The sequence below is a fragment of the Microtus ochrogaster genome, chromosome 19 (genome assembly GCF_000317375.1).
Source record: "Microtus ochrogaster isolate Prairie Vole_2 chromosome 19, MicOch1.0, whole genome shotgun sequence".
Classification (NCBI taxonomy): Eukaryota; Metazoa; Chordata; class Mammalia; order Rodentia; family Cricetidae; genus Microtus; species Microtus ochrogaster.
In genome coordinates this window covers 31,112,881-31,132,189 of record NC_022021.1, presented here as the reverse complement: position 1 = coordinate 31,132,189, position 19,309 = coordinate 31,112,881, and the positions used below count along the sequence as shown (strand labels likewise).

The 19,309-nt window shown below is 40.7% G+C and overlaps 1 protein-coding gene across 1 annotated transcript in view; it reads right to left on the bottom strand.

Moving 5' to 3' along the window:
- Positions 1-19,309, bottom strand: part of Adamts12 (ADAM metallopeptidase with thrombospondin type 1 motif 12) — a 238,375-nt gene that overhangs the window by 83,492 nt on the left and 135,574 nt on the right. Inside the window, exons 6-9 of the mRNA XM_005356634.3 lie at positions 12,556-12,680; positions 9,212-9,361; positions 1,511-1,654; positions 798-942 (exon numbers count right to left, since the gene is read on the bottom strand). Of these exons, the coding sequence (XP_005356691.1) occupies positions 798-942; positions 1,511-1,654; positions 9,212-9,361; positions 12,556-12,680 (564 nt within the window). The remainder of the gene's footprint in view (positions 1-797; positions 943-1,510; positions 1,655-9,211; positions 9,362-12,555; positions 12,681-19,309) is intronic.

Sequence of the window (19,309 nt, the reverse complement as noted above, 5' to 3'; positions counted from 1 at the left end):
ATCTATCTATCTATCTATCATCTATCTATCTATCTATCTATCTATCTATCTATCTATCTATGTATCTATCTATCTATGTATCTATCTATCTATCATCTATCTAATATAAATAAAGTATTTCAAAACTGTAGGGTTGGCTGAGTCCAAATTATAAAAGAATGTGAACAAGGAGTTGGGATTGTACCCAATGGTTAGTGGTGATTCCAAGAAAAGAATAGACACATGGTTAGATTTGTGCTTTTAAAATAATGGCAATAGCACTTTGAATAGTAGATAGACAGGGTAGGTAGTATCAGTATCAAGAGGAGAGCAGCAGAATTGAGACAGCAGTGGTAATGGAGAAGGCCGGACTGAGATGTTAATTATTTAAGGGCACAACATCAAGACTTGAAAATAACGAAGAAGCAGAGTGGCAGGAGATGAGTCTTCTTTCTATGCTGTGATCTTATGACATTCTTCAACCAAGGCGATATTTAGGAAAGGAGCTATTTTAAGGATTAGGCTGACAGCTATAGAGTTTATTGGGTTAAATGCTGTGAACTCTGGAAACCACCATGGAACTGTCTTCAAGTTGCATAGGACTCCACAGAGCTCCAAGAAAGTTGGGTCTGAGAATGTCAGCGATCCCCACTGTAAGTGTCTGGTTTACATAATACACATGAGTATATTTAAAAGCAAGCTTTCATTTCTGGGCTCAGGCCTGACTTTTCCAAGGTTTTTCTGGTGCCTCCTTCACAATGCTGCAGATGTCAAACCCTGCCCCCTCCCACCAGAGCACCAGGAAACCAAGCGCTTACTTCCACTTCCTGGCAGAATGTAGCATTTGGGCCATATTGGAGCTGGCACTGGTGGTGGACATCATAGATCACTCCAGGAGCAATGACATTGGACTTCAAGCCTTTCTTCTTGGGAACATCATCAAGACAGAATCCCCTGCCCCGGCTGCAAACAAGTCAACAAACACCAGAGCAACTGCTCGCAATCTTTCCAGTCATCCAATAGACATTTACATCACAAGGATTCATTCCTTGTGCTTCCTGACAGCCTTATTCTTACAAGCAAGAGAACCCTGGGGGCCTTAGAAGAAAGTTAATCAAAGGAAGTGCAAATCCCATCTGACAGAATATGTTTAGTTGTATCTAGGAAATACAAATTGTATTTGTCCTAGTTAAGGGCTAAAGACTATGACCCAAAGCAACCTCCTCTTCCTTATGGCCCTTTCCTTCTTTGTATACACACACACACACACACACACACACACACACACACACACACACACACACACCTTGGGACAGTATCAACAAGGAAGAATCAGGTTGCTCACTTGCCTGTAGATAGGGGACTTAGTCAGAAAGCAGAAGGGGCATCCACTCCTGTGGTGCCACTGTGATACTGAGGACTGGAAAATGAAACCAAGTCTTTCCCAGGCTTAACTCCTCTATGGAAGACTCATTACGACTTCCAACTTAAGAGAGCCCAGTGAGGCTGCCCGGAACGGAGCTGCACTTACTCCAGGAAGCGGGTGATGTAGTCTTTGCTGCATTTTGACCATGTCAGTGGGGTGGGATCGTACTGAATTTGCTGGGACATGATGTATGGGTGCCTGCCCACAGGCTCACAGTCATTTTCTTTTCCATCATGCTGGATGCCAAAGCTGACACAAAACACAAGAACAGAAAGCAGACAGGCATTAAACAGGAGAAACTCACAGGTTCGCCACCATGATTAAAACCCACAGGAAGCCACTTTTGTTCCAAAGGGGGCTATTTATGAAGTGAGACTTTGAAGTTGGAAGGACATAGCTAATTTTGGACTCAGAAGTTCAGGGACAACTATAGACATGCCCTTAACCTCAGCTACATAACCACAGCAGCCATATGGAGAATTAAAACAAATCTCTGCTTGGCAGTAAGCCGAGCATACTCAGCCTGGCTCCCTATTTGGCAGAAAGCCAAGAGTGCTCAACCTGGCTCCCTGTATTCTGAAGTCAGAAGAGCAAAGCATGTCCCAGTACACCTGTCTTCTCTTTGAAGCAAGTCCAGTATAAGCAAATCCAAGAGAACCAAGAAAGCAGTCTAAGGGAGTCTCTGGTGGAGGCCCAGGCACTAACGAACGGAATTTTTTACCCCATTCCAACAGATCTTCAATGCCCACACAATGGGGAGACCTCACAGTTCAGTGGTTGAGAGCAGAGGCTATGGATATAGACAATCTAGATTGAATTTGAGCTCTGTGGTTTGATGAAATTTGAGTTACTGCAAGTTGCCTAATTTTCTTTCTCTTCTAGAAAATGGGCAGTCACCATAGTGCTAGGAAGAGATCTGAAGGAAGAAACACCCGAAAGCCACTGAGCAAGGCCCAGTCTAGATCAAAAGTCTCATAAACAATAGAAATTTAACCAGGTGGTGGTGGCTGACGCCTTTAATCCCAGCACTCAGGAGGTAGAGGTAAGCGGATCTCTTTGAGTTTGAGGCCAACCTGGTCTACAAGAGCTAGTTCCAGGACAGGCTCCAAAGCTACAGAGAAATTCTGCCTCAAAAAAACAAAAAACAAAATAAAATTTCCCTTGGACGATGACTCAGCAAATCAAATTCAGCAAACTCAAGCATGAAGACATGAGTTCTGTCCCCTAGAACCCATGTAAAAAGCCAGCATCTATGATTCCAGTGTGGAGAAGACGGTTGGTGCCTGCCAACTGACACGCCTGGCCTTCTGGGTGAGTTCAAGACCAGTGAGAGAGAGACCCTGTCTCAGATAATACAATGCAGAACAAAAGAGGAAGATACCGTCAACCCAATGCTGACCTCTGGCCTCTGTGCACGTGTGCATACAAGTACACACACACACACGCACATATATATATACATTTGCATACATATGTGCACACAAGTGTATACACAACAGATAGCAATTGTCGAGATTAATTTCCTTCTTTTAGAGAATAATTTTACAGGTCAAAAGCCATCCATCTTGTTGGAGGCAAATGTGGTCTTCAATAGAGATCTTGTGTTTTGAACTCATTTGTGTGTCTGTTCCCTGGTCTCTCTCTGTTATGGCAGGCCAGGAAGGTGGTTCTGAAGGACTATAATATTTAACTGCCTGTCATGCCAGAGGTGCTTAGGAAATAAACTGACCCAGAGTTGTCGTTCTACAACTAATACCCTTAGGATTCTCCAAAGATACCTGAGGTTCCTACAAAAATCTGTTTCCCATGGAGATCTGGGTCACTTAGATCTTGGAGATGTTGGCTTAGTTTTCCAGGTCAGAATACAGAAAAGTATGATTTTTAAAATTTTTTTTTCCCACTCCTCTGAGTAAGAAACTCACATTTCACTTTAATGGAATCTGGTCAGCGTTAGCAGCTCATGCACAGAATAGACTCCCCTTGGGGAGAATCCAAGCAGTAGTTTGGAGTAGGCACCTTGTATTGCTGTAACAATCCCAGGGGTTTCTTGGCCAGCCTGTTTTCTGGGTCTTTGTTGTTTCAATTCCTTTAAAGTGCATTTACTAAATTACAAGCTGAAGTAGTAGCTTAAGTAAATACCTTGCCTTCTGTAATACTTTGTGGGGGTATATCTTCTCTTTACCTCATAGTGTTTATTCGTTTTATGGTTCCGTGAAACTTGCAGAGAACAAGAACCATGAAAAACTGAATATGAGCTTTTCCAAGTCTTTCAGAAAATACCAGGTTTGAACACACAGGGAGAAAAGCTCAATAAATGAAACAGCACAATCTGGAAGCTGGGGTGATGATATTGAGCCAATGTATATACTCAATATAACCATGGTGTTTTCATTACTAAGAGCAAAGTAATTTTATATATTCTAATTTACATACACATAGCCAAGTTTCAAATCTTGCACCTACAGGTGAGAGTGAGCAGTCAGCATTTCTCTGTGTGTGTCTGAGTTGCCTCATTCTGAGTTAGTATTACTAGCTCCATCTATTTACCTCTAAATTTCATTTTCTCTTTGCAGCTAAATATTATGTTGTATGCATATGATTTCATTATCTATTCAGTAGTTCATAAATACTTAGGTTGAATACCCATAAAAGTCAATGAACTAATAAGAAGTTATGGTTGATTTCAAGAGAAGGTAGAGAGAATACCAGTGTAATGAGGCAAAAAGAGGAATGAAGAAACAGGAAAGCTTTAATGGGGCAAGGTAGGAGGGCAGGGATGAGGCGAGAGTATGAAGAGGGATGAGGAACACCAAACACCTTTGAAAATTCTATGTGGAAATGTATTACTGTAGGACCTTCCGGAAATATGTACATATATAAAAAGAAATGAGACATGGTTATTCCATAACAGAGGAACAACACCTCTCTCAGACAGTTATAACCACCAAATAAAAAGCTCAGTGCTGAGTATGGGCTACCTCTTGAGGAGTCATTGGTCAGTGGAGTCTCTTAGATCACCCCAAATTATGGGCTATTACCCCTGTTCTTGAATACCCTTCAGAATGGGATCGTAAGACTCTCCTGCTGAAGACACCACACACTAAAATCATAGGACATAAAAAAACTCAACCTGGTCCTAACCTGGAAGCTTTATTCCTACCAGAAAACTTTCATGGTTTGAGAGGTTCTGTTTACATTATCAGGGTTATAAAGTGTTGAGCAGTTTTACCTGTGAGCCCTAAAGACTACAATAACAACTGGCCTGGCAAGATACATCACTGGTGCAATAGTGGATATATAGGCATAACCAGTACTCTTTCTGATTGCATTTAAAACCTGCTCTACACAGCAGAACTTATGCTAGTACTATTAACTGGGCCCAAACCCTGTAGCTGGCTAGGGTCATAGATCCTAGGGGAGAACCTAATTTTATTCTGTTAAATGGACATAGCATAAGCTGGAACCTAAGTTCTTGTTATTATATCTATAAATTAATGCACCTTTCCACTTTTGTCCAGGAAGCTTCCTTCTGCAGTAGATGGAATGGCAGTTCACAAATCCACAACAGGCCAACGTACAGAGAAGACAAGACTGGAATACTCAGCTCAAGATAGAACATTCTTCTTTTTAAAAATGAATTCTAAAAATTGGGGTTAGAGATATGACTCAGCACTTAAGAATACTGGCTGCTCTTCCAGAGGACCCAGGTTAGGTTCCCAGCACGAACATGGCAGCTCACAATGGTACAATTCCAGTTGAACGAGGTCTAATGCCCTCTTCTGGCCCTTATGGGACTGAAAATGCCTGTGGTACACAGAAATACATGCAGGCAAAACACCTGTATATGTCAAATACAACAAAATATCAATTTAAAAAGAATGGGAATTGATACCCGAGTTGTAAAGGAGAGATTCTTGCTAATGGCCTGGCCTGGGAGCCAGTGAAAATGCCCATTGTCCACAAGGCCTCCCTGCACTCTACCACAGGGCTGGGCCAGGGAACACTCCTACTGCCCTTCACGGATCAAAGTCTCCAGGAGTCCATGAGGCCTTTGCGGCACCACCCAAGTGCTGGGTACTAACTGCTTCATGAGCCTCATCCCCCTACATAGCAGGATTGAGGAGGTCTATATGTTTGTACATGAGAATATCTTTCATTTTGCTAAGACTAACAATTACTGCTTGTTTTTGCCAGGACTAACATTTTGGTGTAGCTCCTCCACATTGCCAATCATGGTTTAATTACAAAAAGTCACCTATGTTCTCTATCTCTGAATTTTTGACAACCAAAGATATTAAAAGATATCACACTTGTCATCGGGGCTGTGTTGTGAGGATTCAATAAATCACAGCACCTAAGATTTGCCTGGTGCCACCCACTCATTTAACAGATAAAATTAAGTATAACAAGATCAACGGAACCATCTAGGAGCATACTACTGACTGATGGAAAAGTCAGAGCAAGTGTTTACTTTACCCAGTCATGGGGCAATGTTCCAGCCTTGTCACATAGGTAAAATTGCTTTGCACAGTGGCAAGCTTTATGGTGAGTGAGCCCGGACTGAAGAGGTCTCACACAATACAGTCTCCAGGGTTCTTCTCAACTGTTACTCTTCTCTAGTGCTTTACTGAGTGTGCCTGGGTTTGTTCTTTATAGAGAGGAGATCCCTGTAGAAACAATGGTGGGAGCAGGCTCCCATGATGCAGTATGGGTAGATTAATTGTTCATGGGACTCTTCACTCTGAATCTCCTGTTAGAAAAAGCTCTTTCATTTGTGGTTACACTGACAAGCAAAGCCACAATAGGCTAAGATCTTTACTGAGGGGAACTCTTGATGTCTGGCAAATCCAGACTCTTTATCAAACCTTCACTCAAACATTCTGACATCTGACTTCAATAATACATCTAGCTAAAGCATATATTTAAATAACTTGAATGCTCTACTGATTGGTGTGTAAATGGTCTCTGAAAGCTTATAGAAGTTTTCGATTTGCTTTACAGAAGCTTCTCAGTTTTAGTAGGTCCCATTTATTCAATGTTGCCCTTAATGTCTGTGCTGCTGGGGTTATACACAGGAAGCGATCTCCTATGCCCATCTGTTGTAGGGTACTTCCCACTTTCTCTTCTATCGGGTTCAGTGTGTTCGGGCTGATATTGAGGTCTTTAATCCATTTGGACTTGAGTTTTGTGCATGGTAATAGATACGGGTCAATTTTCATTCTTCTACAGGTTGACATCCAGTTGTGCCAGTACAATTTGTTGAAGATGCTTTCTTTCTTCCATTCTATACTTTTAGCTCCTTTATCTAAAATGAGGTGTTCATAGGTTTGTGGGTTAAAATCTGGGTCTTCTATAAGATTCCATTGGTCGACTTCTCTGTTTTTATGCCAGTACCACAGTTTTCATTACTGTAGCTCTGTAATAGAGTTTGAAGTCAGGAATGGTAATGCCTCCAGCAGATCCTTTATTGTATAGGATTGTTTTGGCTATCCTGGGTTTTTTGTTTTTCCATATAAAGTTGATTATTGTCCTCTCCAGATCTGTGAAGAATTTTGATGGGATCTTGATGGGGATTGCATTGAATCTATAAATTGCCTTTGGTAGAATTGCCATTTTTCCTACTTCATGTTCTGGTTTTGTGGGAGCCTAGCCAGTTTGGTTGTTCACCTTCCTTGACATGGACGGAGGGGGGCGGACCTTGGACTTTCCACAGAGCAGGGAACCCTGACTGCTCTATGGACTGGAGAGGGAGGGGGAGAGGAGTTTGGGCCATTAAAGTTAGTCCTCAAAATGATATCCCAAGACCTCTTCGCAACTACAGTGGCCATTTATTTTTCAGATAATACTATAGCTAAATCTCTGGAAAAAATTTATTTTACTCATTGCTTTCAGACCTCCACCCTCTGGAAAGATGGGGCATGTTGATCAGTGTTGTGAAATATTATTTTAACTATGCAAAAATGCATTACATTTGTTTATGCTGCAGAATATTACTTTAACAATGTGAAAGTGTGTTATGTCTGTTGCTGCTGCCTTTGTTAACTTTGTTAAGGATGTAAAGATGTGTTACATTTTTTACTATTGCCTTTTTAACTTTGTTAAAGATGTAAAGCTATGTTACATTTTTTTATTGCTCTCTTTGTTAACAATGTAAAGATGTGTTACATTTCTTATTGCTCTCTTTGTTAAAGAAGTAAGATGTGTTGCATTTGTTTCACCTTGCCTGCCTAAGGCATCTGATTGGTCTAATAAAAAGCTGACTGTCAGAAGAAGGAAGGATAAGCAGGGCTGGCAGGCAGAGAGAACAGTGGGAGGAGCAATCTAGGCTTGAGGAAGAAGAAGGAGAAGAGAACAAGGGAGAAAGACAGGGAAATGCTCTGGGCCAGGCAGGAGGAGGACACACAGAAGGAAAGAAAGGCAAAAAGTCCTGAGGAAAAACATAGATGGAGAGAAACGGGTTAAGTGGTAAGAGCTAGCAAGAAATAAACATAAGGTAAGGCCAAGCACTCAAAACTAATAATAAGTGTCTGTGTCACGATTTGGGAGCCAGTTAGTGGCCTAAAAGAAAGCCCGCTACAGATCAGATTCTAAAGTTGTCCATTAAGATGTTTTTCAAGAAGTTTCATCTTACCTGGAAGAAAACATTAGCAATAAGCCATCCTTAGGGCATGCCTGCCTGTCTGTCTTACTTTCTTTTCTGTTGCTGTAATAAAATGCCCTGACAGAAACAAGTCAAAGAAAAGGGGATTTACCTGGTTTATGAGGGAACAGGTCATCCTACCAGGGAGATCAAAGTGACAGGAGCCTGAGGCAGGGGCATCACTGCATTATTACCCTCCCCTGCTCCACTGCTGGTAAGGTGATTAGGAAAGTCTGAGCAACATTATGATGATTTTACTCATTACCATGGCAAGATACCTGACGGGAATACTTGGAAGGCAAGGGGTTTACTTTGAGTCATAGCTTAACTATCATGGTGGGCAAGGCATGGTTGCTGGAGCATCAGGCATCTGGTCACTTACATCTGCATCCATGACGTGGAGATAACTGGATGTTGGGATTCATCTCACTTTATCCTTCTCATTCAGTCACAAGGACTATGGGATTGTAAGACTAAGTGGGTCTTCCCTCTCGAATGAAACCCCTGGAAACATCTCACTGACACACCCAGAGATATGTTACCATGGTGATTTTACATCCAATCATGTTGACAATGAAGATTAACATCACAGCATATCATCCCTAAGTATTGTTTGATCCTTCGTAATTGGACATGGCTGTTTGTGTGGAATTATACAGGGACTGGAGATAATTTGGATCTCCATTTGCTGTCAAAGGGCCTTTAGCCAATAAAGGGAAGTGATATTACTAAACTTAAAAAATATTACCATTTCAAGATGAATATAAAGACTCATGCCTATAATCCTAGCAGTTGGGAGGTTGAGGTAGGAGAATTGTAATGAATTAAAGGCTGGCCTGAGCTACATTATAAGTTTCAGGCCAGCATGGGAGACTGTGTCTTAAACAAAACCCAAACAAACAAACAAACAAACAAACATTGCCTTTTGAAGCAAGTCTCACTGACTCTAATATATAATTGTTATAAGTGGTGAGGACAGAGTAAATGAAGGTTGGGAAATACGGCATTCTCTCTGCTTCTCAGAAGAAGTTACAGAGGTCAGGGGGTGAACCTGTGCCACGTGCAAACCGAATCTTGTGATACTCAGTTTTAACTGCTTTCCACTCCCTTCAGTGCTAGGGATACATGACCATGGCAAGCGCATCTCTGCTGCTTGAACTCTTTACCTGTGCCCGAGCTCGTGGGCAATGGTGAAAGCCAGGGGTAGGCCAGAATCTTCATTGATGTTGCAGCTCCTGTGAGGCTGGCACATTCCTGATAGTTGCGACAGCCCCAGGGTCTCACAAGGGCGATTGACACCAGCACAGATGTCCTTTCTGAAAGGAGAAACCAGAGATGCTTAAACACCCAAAGAAATGCTTGAACAAGCTTCCTGCAAAACTACATCAGTATACACTACTATGGTTGGTATCTTCAAAGCATGTTTTACAATAAAGCCCACATGAGAACAGGACTTTGAATCCATTGGACCCATTCTGATCTTATCTCTTAATTAATTCAATTTCCCAAACTTTACAATGTTGGGAGAATTTAAAGCATTTTAATTTGAGTGGTTTTTGCACATCATCTCAGGGGATGAGTATGATTAGGCTAACAAAATAGTGCACTGGAAATCAAAGTTAAACATTGAATAAGGAAGAGGTGATTAGCAGTTTTCTTTTTAGACATGAAACCCCCTTTGGGGTTTTTTGAGCTCTGTTTTCAAAACTCAGCTGGGGCTTGTTTGTTTGTTTTGTCTTATGAAAAATGCAGTTTCTCTCACTATCCCACAGAGATGAAATCAATTATCTATCTAGTCAGACTACACTAATAAAACTTACAAATGAATATTGTGAATGTGCATAACCCATGCACACTGTGATACCTCATCTCCCCTTCTCATTGGAAATGAGCTAGAAAAAAGGGAAGGAAAGCCTCAGAGAACTTCAGAAAACACTGCAGCTTTTCAAACAAAAGCAGGCCTTCATATCCTGAGAGATTATTTCAATCGTTGACAAGAGTTTTCAGAGTCATTAATCAGTCACTAGACTTTCTTCAAGCACAAGAGGAACTTTTGGTTAGCACAAGCGCTGGTGGTGATTCCAGACTTTAGCTGCAAAGGTTTGTGTGGGCCTCGTCTGCAGCCACAAACGGTCACTTGTTTTCTGTGTCCTTTGGGAAAAGGAAAGGACTCACACCTGGAGAAACTGAGTTCAGTTCTCCCAGAGGCAGTGGGTAGGGCTAGGGAGTGTGAGAAACAGCCCCCTTTCGTAAGCAACGTAGACGTGAATCATATGTTGACTGTTGGCAGCTGTTGGAGGGCTGAGAGTAAGATCATACAGTCTCCAGCCAGATACATCCCAGCCTTGACTGCAGGATGCATGTTTTAATACTTATTCTAAAAGTACAGTTCTTCAGGGACTTGCTGGGGAAAAGGTATGACACCCATTACTCATCTATTAACTCTTTCAGTTTGATTATGGCATTTACATGTATCTGATTTCTTTATTAACAAATGGTCAGATACACAAGAAGGTACCTACTAACAGCTTAGCATCAAAGAGCAGGAAAGGGGAAACAGCAAAGGAATTGTAGGAATATAATTCTCGGAGACAAGGACTTTTGGATTTCAAAAGGAGGCTGGCTTTATCTCTCTCAGATAATGAAGACGCACACAAGAAACTATGCCTTGGAAGGCTGCACAAGGGGAACATGAGTGTGGTCTCTTCTCACACATCTGTGCTCCACAGGAGCAATTCTATCGGGCACTGCCAATGTGGGTCTGGGAAAAGCTCCTCAGTCGCAGTGTTTAGTTTCACATTCATTTCTTCTTCATCTCTTCTTTATTTCACACCAACATTTTCCAGTATGGGTTGGAGGAGGGTGAGGAGTGGAAATTGATCTTGACCTTACTTCTTTCCTAAGGGACCTTTTATAATGTCTGGAAATAGTTTGGGGTTTTACAAGTCGTTTGGGGTACTAGTCTCATAAGTGAAAATTAGAAGGTAGATAGCTACCTCCATCTACAGGAACAGCTTCCAAAACAAAGAATTATCAAGCCCTAGATGATGAGTCCTAAGGTCAAAAACCCAAGGTCCTGGGTACGTGTTGTCCTGTGAAAAACAGGCCATTAAGATCAGAGCAGCCGTATCATTTTGATAGCATTAACTTAATATAAAGGATGATAATGAATCCCATGTGATGCATACGTCTGTCCTACCCGCATCTGAAATTTCAATCATCAGAGTCCTGCTTTTGAGTGAAAGTGCTAAAACCTGGTTATATGGAAATATGTTCCAAGAGAAGCTTTTGGTATAAACCTAAAGCAGCGGGTTTCTAGGATGTACTGTACCTTAGGTAGACCAGTAGTCCCCATGGAGTAGGTTTATGCAGAGGAGGAACATTAAGCACAAAGGCTCTGGTTCTCCCTAGCAGAAGAGGCCTCTTTTAGTACACATCCTTAGATTTCTGGATGTCTGTAAATTTGCATAAGCTACAACTAACCCCACCCTTTTATTATATGAGCCCTTATTATAAAGAACATAAGTAGGAAGTCAATACATGTTTACTCAGCCAGTGGAAAAAAATCAGAGTTCAAAGAGCCTTGGATTGATTAGGAAAGCTCATTAGCTTTTCATAGTCTGGATCCTGAAAGTTTTGATGTTTTTTTTTTTTAAGTAGTACCATAGGATCCATCTGTTCTTACAACAAAATTATATCTTTTAAAAAAAAAATTATTTATTTATTTATTATGTATACAGTGTTCTGTCTGCAAGTATGACTCCAAACCAGAAGAGGGCACCAGATCTCATTACAGATGGTTGTGAGCCACCATGTGGTTGCTGGAAATTGTACTCGGGACCTCTGGAAAAGCAGTCAGTGCTCTTAACCTCTGAGCCATCTCTCCAGCCCCACAAAATCATATCTTTGCAATGATGTGAACTGAACCCAGGGCCTAACCAACTCTAGGCAAGTGACCTACGTCTACACTATACCTCATGTTACACATGAGGGAGAAAAGGAGAAAGGTACATTTACATCACCTCATTTACTCAGGGAAGGATGTGTGCACTGTATCCTAGGCATCAGCCTACAGTGGGTTAGAACAGCTAAGTCCCTAGATAATTGTGTCTTATAAATTGAAAAGGGGAGACTAAATAGAAATAAAAAGTTCAGAAAGTCCACCAGCTTAGGGTTATAGAAGTCTTCAATCAAGGGTTTGAAAATGTATTTCTTGGAGAAAAAAAGACAACTTTAAAGGCAAAATCTTTGTTATTATAGGAAAAGAGACTTGTTTGTCAACAGACGTAGTTTATAAGAAAGAAGAGTTTTACCATATCAACAAGCTTGCTAAATGCCCTCTCCATGGTATCAGCCAGAAAGGGGCTCACAGGCCACAGCTGTTGCTGTCACAAATGACCAAGAAATGAAAAGGGTAGTGAGAATCCCAGGAGGGTGTACATATGACCAGACTTTCAGCCACTAGCCTTTCTCGGCTGGTTACCCTCCTTTGCATATCGACTTGAGGTACCTGGTGATAAGAACAGCCACATCGTGATGGACAGGGTTGAGGTCGCTCTTGGGATTGATGCTTTTCTGCCACTTGCAGAAGCTGGACAGTGTCTTCTCTGCATGATGAACTATCTTCAATCCTTGCTGGAAAAAGGAGAGAAAAGACATGTATGAGTAGGCTCTTTGTGATCCAGTTTATTATATTAGACAGTAGTCCTCAGGAGCACTTCAGAGATGATGCTCCAGGCACTTAGAAGATATTTGGCAGAGGCAAATGTATTCCCTTTGGACTGACTCTCTGCTCCGAGAGTCACCCACCCATGCCCTGACATTATTAAAAAGACCTAAAGGAGGAACCTCAGGATAGAAACTGTCACCACATCAAGTAGCCCTTAAAAATAAATTGGAAATATAACAAAGACTCACATTACTTGAAGTTTTATTTCTAGTGGGCTGATGCATTCTAAGATAGTAAAGTTCCAAGCAGCTTTTTATTTTATTTTTTCATTTCTCATGAGAAACGAATGAATCTTCCACAAGAAGCTTCCTTTGCTGGGAAGGCAGCTGTGATGCTGGCTGCTGGGCCCTTGCACACTGCGTCATCTAATTTCCTCGCCATCTACTCGGCATTGCTGGCAATGAAACATCATTATGTTTATTTTATAATTAAAGGAAATTAAATCTGAGAGATGGGAAGAACTAGATGAAAGTCTCTCAGCTCAGAAGCTTCGAGGTTCCTGGTAAAGATGTGCTAGATATTAGTCATCACCCTAACTGGGAAGTCGACTTGTCTCTGCTTCCTTTATGCAGAAAGCTTGATTGTCAGACAAAACACCAACTGTGACCAGGTTGCTTTCAGATCTAGCTTTAACTATATGCTTCTATTTCTTGGGGAAGAGGGTATCTCTAAGAGAATACCTATTACATTTAAAAAATTCACATTAAAATTTATAATTATTTAAAAATAGTGAAGTATTCAGAAATGAAACTGACAGCCATGTGCAGAATCTGTATTCTGGAAATGTCCGAGTGCTGATAAAGGAAATTAGAGATGTAAAGAAGAGAACCGATGTTACATTTACGGGTTCAAAGGTTCAGTCTAGTGAGGATTCCACCCCTCAATTGATTTGTAGCTCTATTGTAATTCATGTTAAATGCTTGGCTGGGTCTTTTCTAGACATATTCAAGCTCATCATAAAATACGCATGCTTAATCACGGTCCTTATATTTGTTAAAATAAGTCTCAAAATAGAAACATAAGATCTGACAATTAATTGAATCCAATTCTAAAGTTTACTACGTCAGTTCACGGCCATGACAGTGTGATGGGATTCTTGTGTGGGTCAATAGACAGAGATCCAAAAGTAGACCCACGAAAACATGCTTGAGTGGTTTTTTTTGGGGGGGAGGCAAAGGTAAAAATGCAATTCATTGAAGGGAAGATAAACTTTTCAATTAGCCATGCTAGATAGCAAAAAGAGAACTCAATTAAAAATGGGAAAGAAGAAACCATGAATAGGCATTTCTCAAAAAAATGACACACAATGGCCAATAAGCATACTAAAAATACTCAAGGTTGGGTATTTGACACACACTTATAATTCCAGAGTTGGGCAACTGAGGCAGAAAGAAGGTCTTGAAATGAGGCCAGCCTGTGCTACATAGGTGAGTTTCAGACCAACCTGGACTACATACTGAGACAGGGAAAGAAGAATTTCAAAAGGAGAAAGTGGATGTTAATTAAAACTATAACGCCCTATTGCCACATGTCAGTTAGAACAGTTACTGACAAATAGAAAAATGATAACAGGCATTGGTCAGAATATAAGGCAGAAACTTCTGAACAGTTTGTAGAGATGTAGGCTAGTATAGTCTTGATTAAAAACAGCATGTAAGTTTCTCAATAAATAAAAGCAGAACTACTATTTGATCTAGCAATCCCTCTAGTGAGGATATACACAAAGTTATGAATTCTGTACGCTGCAGATCCCCATTCACCCTGCTGGATTTTTCAAAACAGCGAAGATATAAAATCAACTTAATATGCATGAATACAATAATTCTGATTATTTTTTTGCTTTCTGAAAACAATGAAACAGTTTTCAGACTAACAAATGAAGGAAATTCTGCCATTTTTGAGAGCATGGAAGAACCTGGAAGACATCATATCAAGTGGACTAAGCCAGGCACAGAAAGACCAATAATGCATGATCTCACTTACATGAGGACTCTGAAAACATAGAACTTAGAAATAGACAAAAAGGGACACAGGTAGAGGCATATAAATAGGTTGGTGAAAGGATTCATATCTCAATTTAGGTAAGAGGAGTAAGTTCTAGAGCTCTACTACATGACATGGTGACCATGGTCAATAACAATACATTATTTATTATATGTGAGAATCACGAGAAGAACAGACAGATGTTAAGTGTCCTCACTATGGGGAAAATATGAGGTGAGGCACATCTTTATTTCCCCGATTCATCCATTCCAAGTGCTTATATGTTTTAAAATATTATATTGTGCATAGTGCATATATACAATGGTTATCAGCTTAATAAATAAAATTGCATGCATGGGAGAGAGAGGGAGAGGAAGGTGGGGAGAGAAGGGAGGGAACGAGGGAAGGAGAAGGGAGGGGGTAGGGAAAACTTATAGTCAAAAGCCAAGAAGACTTCTCTGTTTTTATGCCAATACCAAGCTGTTTTCAATACTGTAGCTCTGTAGTAGAGTTTGAAGTCAGGTATGGTAATGCCTCCAGATGATCCTTTGTTGTATAAGATTGTTTTGGCTATCCTGGGTTTTTTATTTTTCCATATAAAGTTGATTATTGTCTTCTCCAGATCTGTGAAGAATTTTGATGGGATTTTGATGGGGATTGCATTGAATCTATAGATTGCTTTTGGTAGAATTGCCATTTTTACTATGTTGATCCTCCCAATCCAGGAGTACACTCATCCATTGCTGGTGGGAATGCAAACTTGTGCAACCACTTTGGAAAGCAGTGTGGCGGTTTCTCAGGAAATTCGGGATCAACTTACCCCTGGACCCAGCAATACCACTCTTGGGAATATACCCAAGAGAGGCCTTATCATACAACAAAAGTATATGCTCTACGATGTTCATAGCAGCATTGTTTGTAATAGCCAGAACCTGGAAACAACCTAGATGCCCTTCAATGGAAGAATGGATGAAGAAAGTATGGAATATATACATATTAGAGTACTACTCAGCAGTAAAAAACAAGGACTTCTTGAATTTTGCATACAAATGGATGGAAATAGAAAACACTATCCTGAGTGAGGTAAGCCAGACCCAAAAAGAGGAACATGGGATGTACTCACTCATATTTGGTTTCTAGCCATAAACAAAGGACATTGAGCCTATAATTAGTGGTCCTAGAGAAGCTAAATAAGGAGAACCCAAAGAAAAACATATAGGCATCCTCCTGAATATTAACCTTCATCAGGCGATGAAAGGAGACAGAGACAGACACTCACATTGGAGCACCGGACAGAAATCTCAAGGTCCAAATTAGGAGCAGAAGGAGAGAGAGCACGAGCAAGGAACTCAGGACCGCGAGGGGTGCACCCACACACTGAGACAATGGGGATGTTCTATTGGGAACTCACCAAGGCCAGCTGGCCTGGGTCTGGAAAAGCCTGGGATAAAACTGGACTCTCTGAACATAGTGGACAATGAGGACTACTGAGAACTCAAGAACAATGGCAATGGGTTTCTGATCCTACTGCACGCACTGGCTTTGTGGGAGCCTAGGCAGTTTGGATGCTCAACTTGCTAGACCTGGATGGAAGTGGGGGTTCCTTGGACTTCCCACAGGACAGGGAACCCTGATGGCTTTTCGGGCTGGGGGGGGGAACTTGATTGGGGGAGGGGGAGGGAAATGGGAGGCGGTGGCAGGGAAGAGACAAAAATCTTTAATAAATAAATAAATTTTAAAAAAAAAGCCAAGAAGAAAGCAAACCAAATTCAAGAGGCATATTCCAGGTGCTAGTTCCAGAGTTTCCAGCTTTCTCTGAGTTCCACTAAGATACTGAATTTTAAAACTCCACCCTTGGGCTGCAGAGACGGTTCAGTGGCCAAAAGCCCATACTTCTCTTAAGAGGAGTCAAAGATGGTTCCCAGCTCCCAGGTCTGACGGCTCACAACTGTCTGTAACTCTAACTCCAGGGGAAACTAATGCCCTCTCTAGTCTCTGCTGGCACCAGCACTTCTGCACACATACTCACACAGAGACATGCATTCCTAATTCAAAGTAATATAAAACAATCCACCCACATTATAGCATATACAGGATCATAGATTACATCTTGATACTTCACTCAACTTGCTTTTGTAAACTAATGTGAGGTAGTTAGGAGTTCATTTACTCATGTACAGCTGAGAAGAATTTCACTGTAGGAATTGGAGTTGGTAGCAATAGTTTTCAAATGGCAAAGCCACAGACTGATCTGAAGATTCCCTTGCTTCCCAATGCTCACACTAGAAATAGCATTCAAATGACATTATTGTGAATATTTCTTTTTTTTCTTGTTTTTATTGTGCTATACATTTTTCTCTTCTCCCCCTCCTTCCTTCCTTTCTCCTTCTACCCTCTCCTGTGATCTGCATGCTCCCAATTTTCTCAAGAGATCTTGTGTTTTCCTCCTTCCTACTTAGATTCATGTATGTCTCTCTTAAGGTCCTCTTTGTTGTCTAAGTTCTCTGGGGTTGTGGACCGTAGGCTGGTTTTTCTTTGTTTTATGTCTAAAAGCCACTTATGATTGAGTGTATATTATATTTGTCTTTCTGGGTCTGGGTAACCTCACTCTAATATTTTTTCTAGGTGAATCCAATAGTTCCAGGTTACTGATTACAATAGTGGTTGTAAGTACAGTATTATTTTGGATGCTTTGGCTTCTCATGGATCTTCCAGTATTTTATAATCCCAAAGAGAACTCTATTTTCTCAATAACTCCTTGTTTGCCTTAGTGGGCAGATAAATAGCCAAACCTTGCTACTGAGTAAACAGATTGAAAACTTACCAAGGTCTCGTTGGATGTCCAAGGATGCTTAGCTGTGAACACCTGTGCTCCCTATGAGTCACAGCTCATGCTAAACCGTGACACTATCTTCTAAAGACAGAGGACTAAAAGTCTCACCAGCTCAAGACCATATTCTCTTGGCAACTGTCATTTAAACTGGAGTGGCAGTCAACAATTGTAGAAATGTCAAACTCAATCCGTTAAGGCAAGAGAGGAGGTTCAAAGGGAAGTCTTCAGATAGCTTTTAGGTTTGCAGAAGGCTTTTGCAGAAGTTCTCAACATAGCAACACTATACTGTTGCTCACTCTACTGTTGCTCTGGTCTCACATATCTTTCCCTACTAGCATTTGTTCTATTGCACTTGGGATGCTTGGAAGTGAAGCCAGAATGACAAACTCTCAATTGCGGGACCATGAGATAAATAAAACATGTGTTTGGAGATTTAGTGAGCTGTGTCGTGATGTCTGGAAGAAGCCTGGCATCTGTTTCAGCTTAGAGCTTTTTGTCATGGTGACCATGATTTGTTTCACAGTTATAGAAGCCCTGGAGGGTTTTTAACAAAGTAACTATAAGGTTTGCTCTGCTTTCTTGCCCCATAGATCAATCTCTAGTGATCAGACTTGTGGCTTTGCCATTGATTACACAAGGGAGCCCAAGGCTAAATAGTTCAATTCAGCAATAATCCAAGTTCTCCAGGTTTCTTTTTTGTTGTTGTTATTTTAAGAGATAGAGACTCAGCTAACTCAAAATAAAATATAGACAGGCTAAACCAATAACGAAATGTAGATATTAATATGCATAAAGTAAATCAATAGATTTTATAATAGTTTCATAATAGAACATCAATTATCTGAAGGTAATTGTTATAATTAGTAGGTATTATAAGCTTTGAAACATAGAAAATGAATATATCTGTGTTCAGATAATGACAATGCTTTTTCAGCTCTTACTGTTACTAGGATTACTTCTAAAATTATCCACCAAAAATAATAATCTTTCCTCTTCCCATCTCTACTGTTCAGTTCTTGCTCATTAGACATTAGTTCACATTTTGTAGCCCAGGGTGGCCTGATCCGTGATTCTCTTGCCTTAGCCTCTAGAGTGCTAGGATTACGGGTGCTAGGATTACAGGTGTGTATCATCACACTTGTTTCCATCCATCCACAACATTTTCTTTATTAGTTGTAGAAACCACATTATCTAATTTCAAGAAATCTTCTGACAATGTTTGGCATTGCCAATGGGCAGCTCTCACCCAACCAAATTCAACCAGGGACACTTTCTGGTCAGTCATGTGCCACGGGGTCAAGTCCCGGCATCACAATGGATGTGCAACTGTATTACATATGCTATGGTCAATGCCTCAATCTGAGAAAAGGTTCCATTTGTGTACTGCTCTGCTTTGTTCTGGTCATCATAGACCGTTTGAGCTTTGTTAGTCAAAATAATGTTACACTTATTCAACAAACAACTGAAGGTCAGAAGGTAAGATAGTGGAAATTGTGATGGAATAAGGGGATGAATAAAGAAGGTCTTTTGAAGAAGATATATGGATGGAAGCCTATTACTGTGGAAGCATAAACATACATACATATACATACATATGAAATAAGAAACCATATATATACATATATACACATATATAGTTTTAATGAAATTATCCTACAATGGAGGAATGATACTCCAATTAGACACTGCATGCTAGCAAAAGAGAGAGAGAGAAGGAAG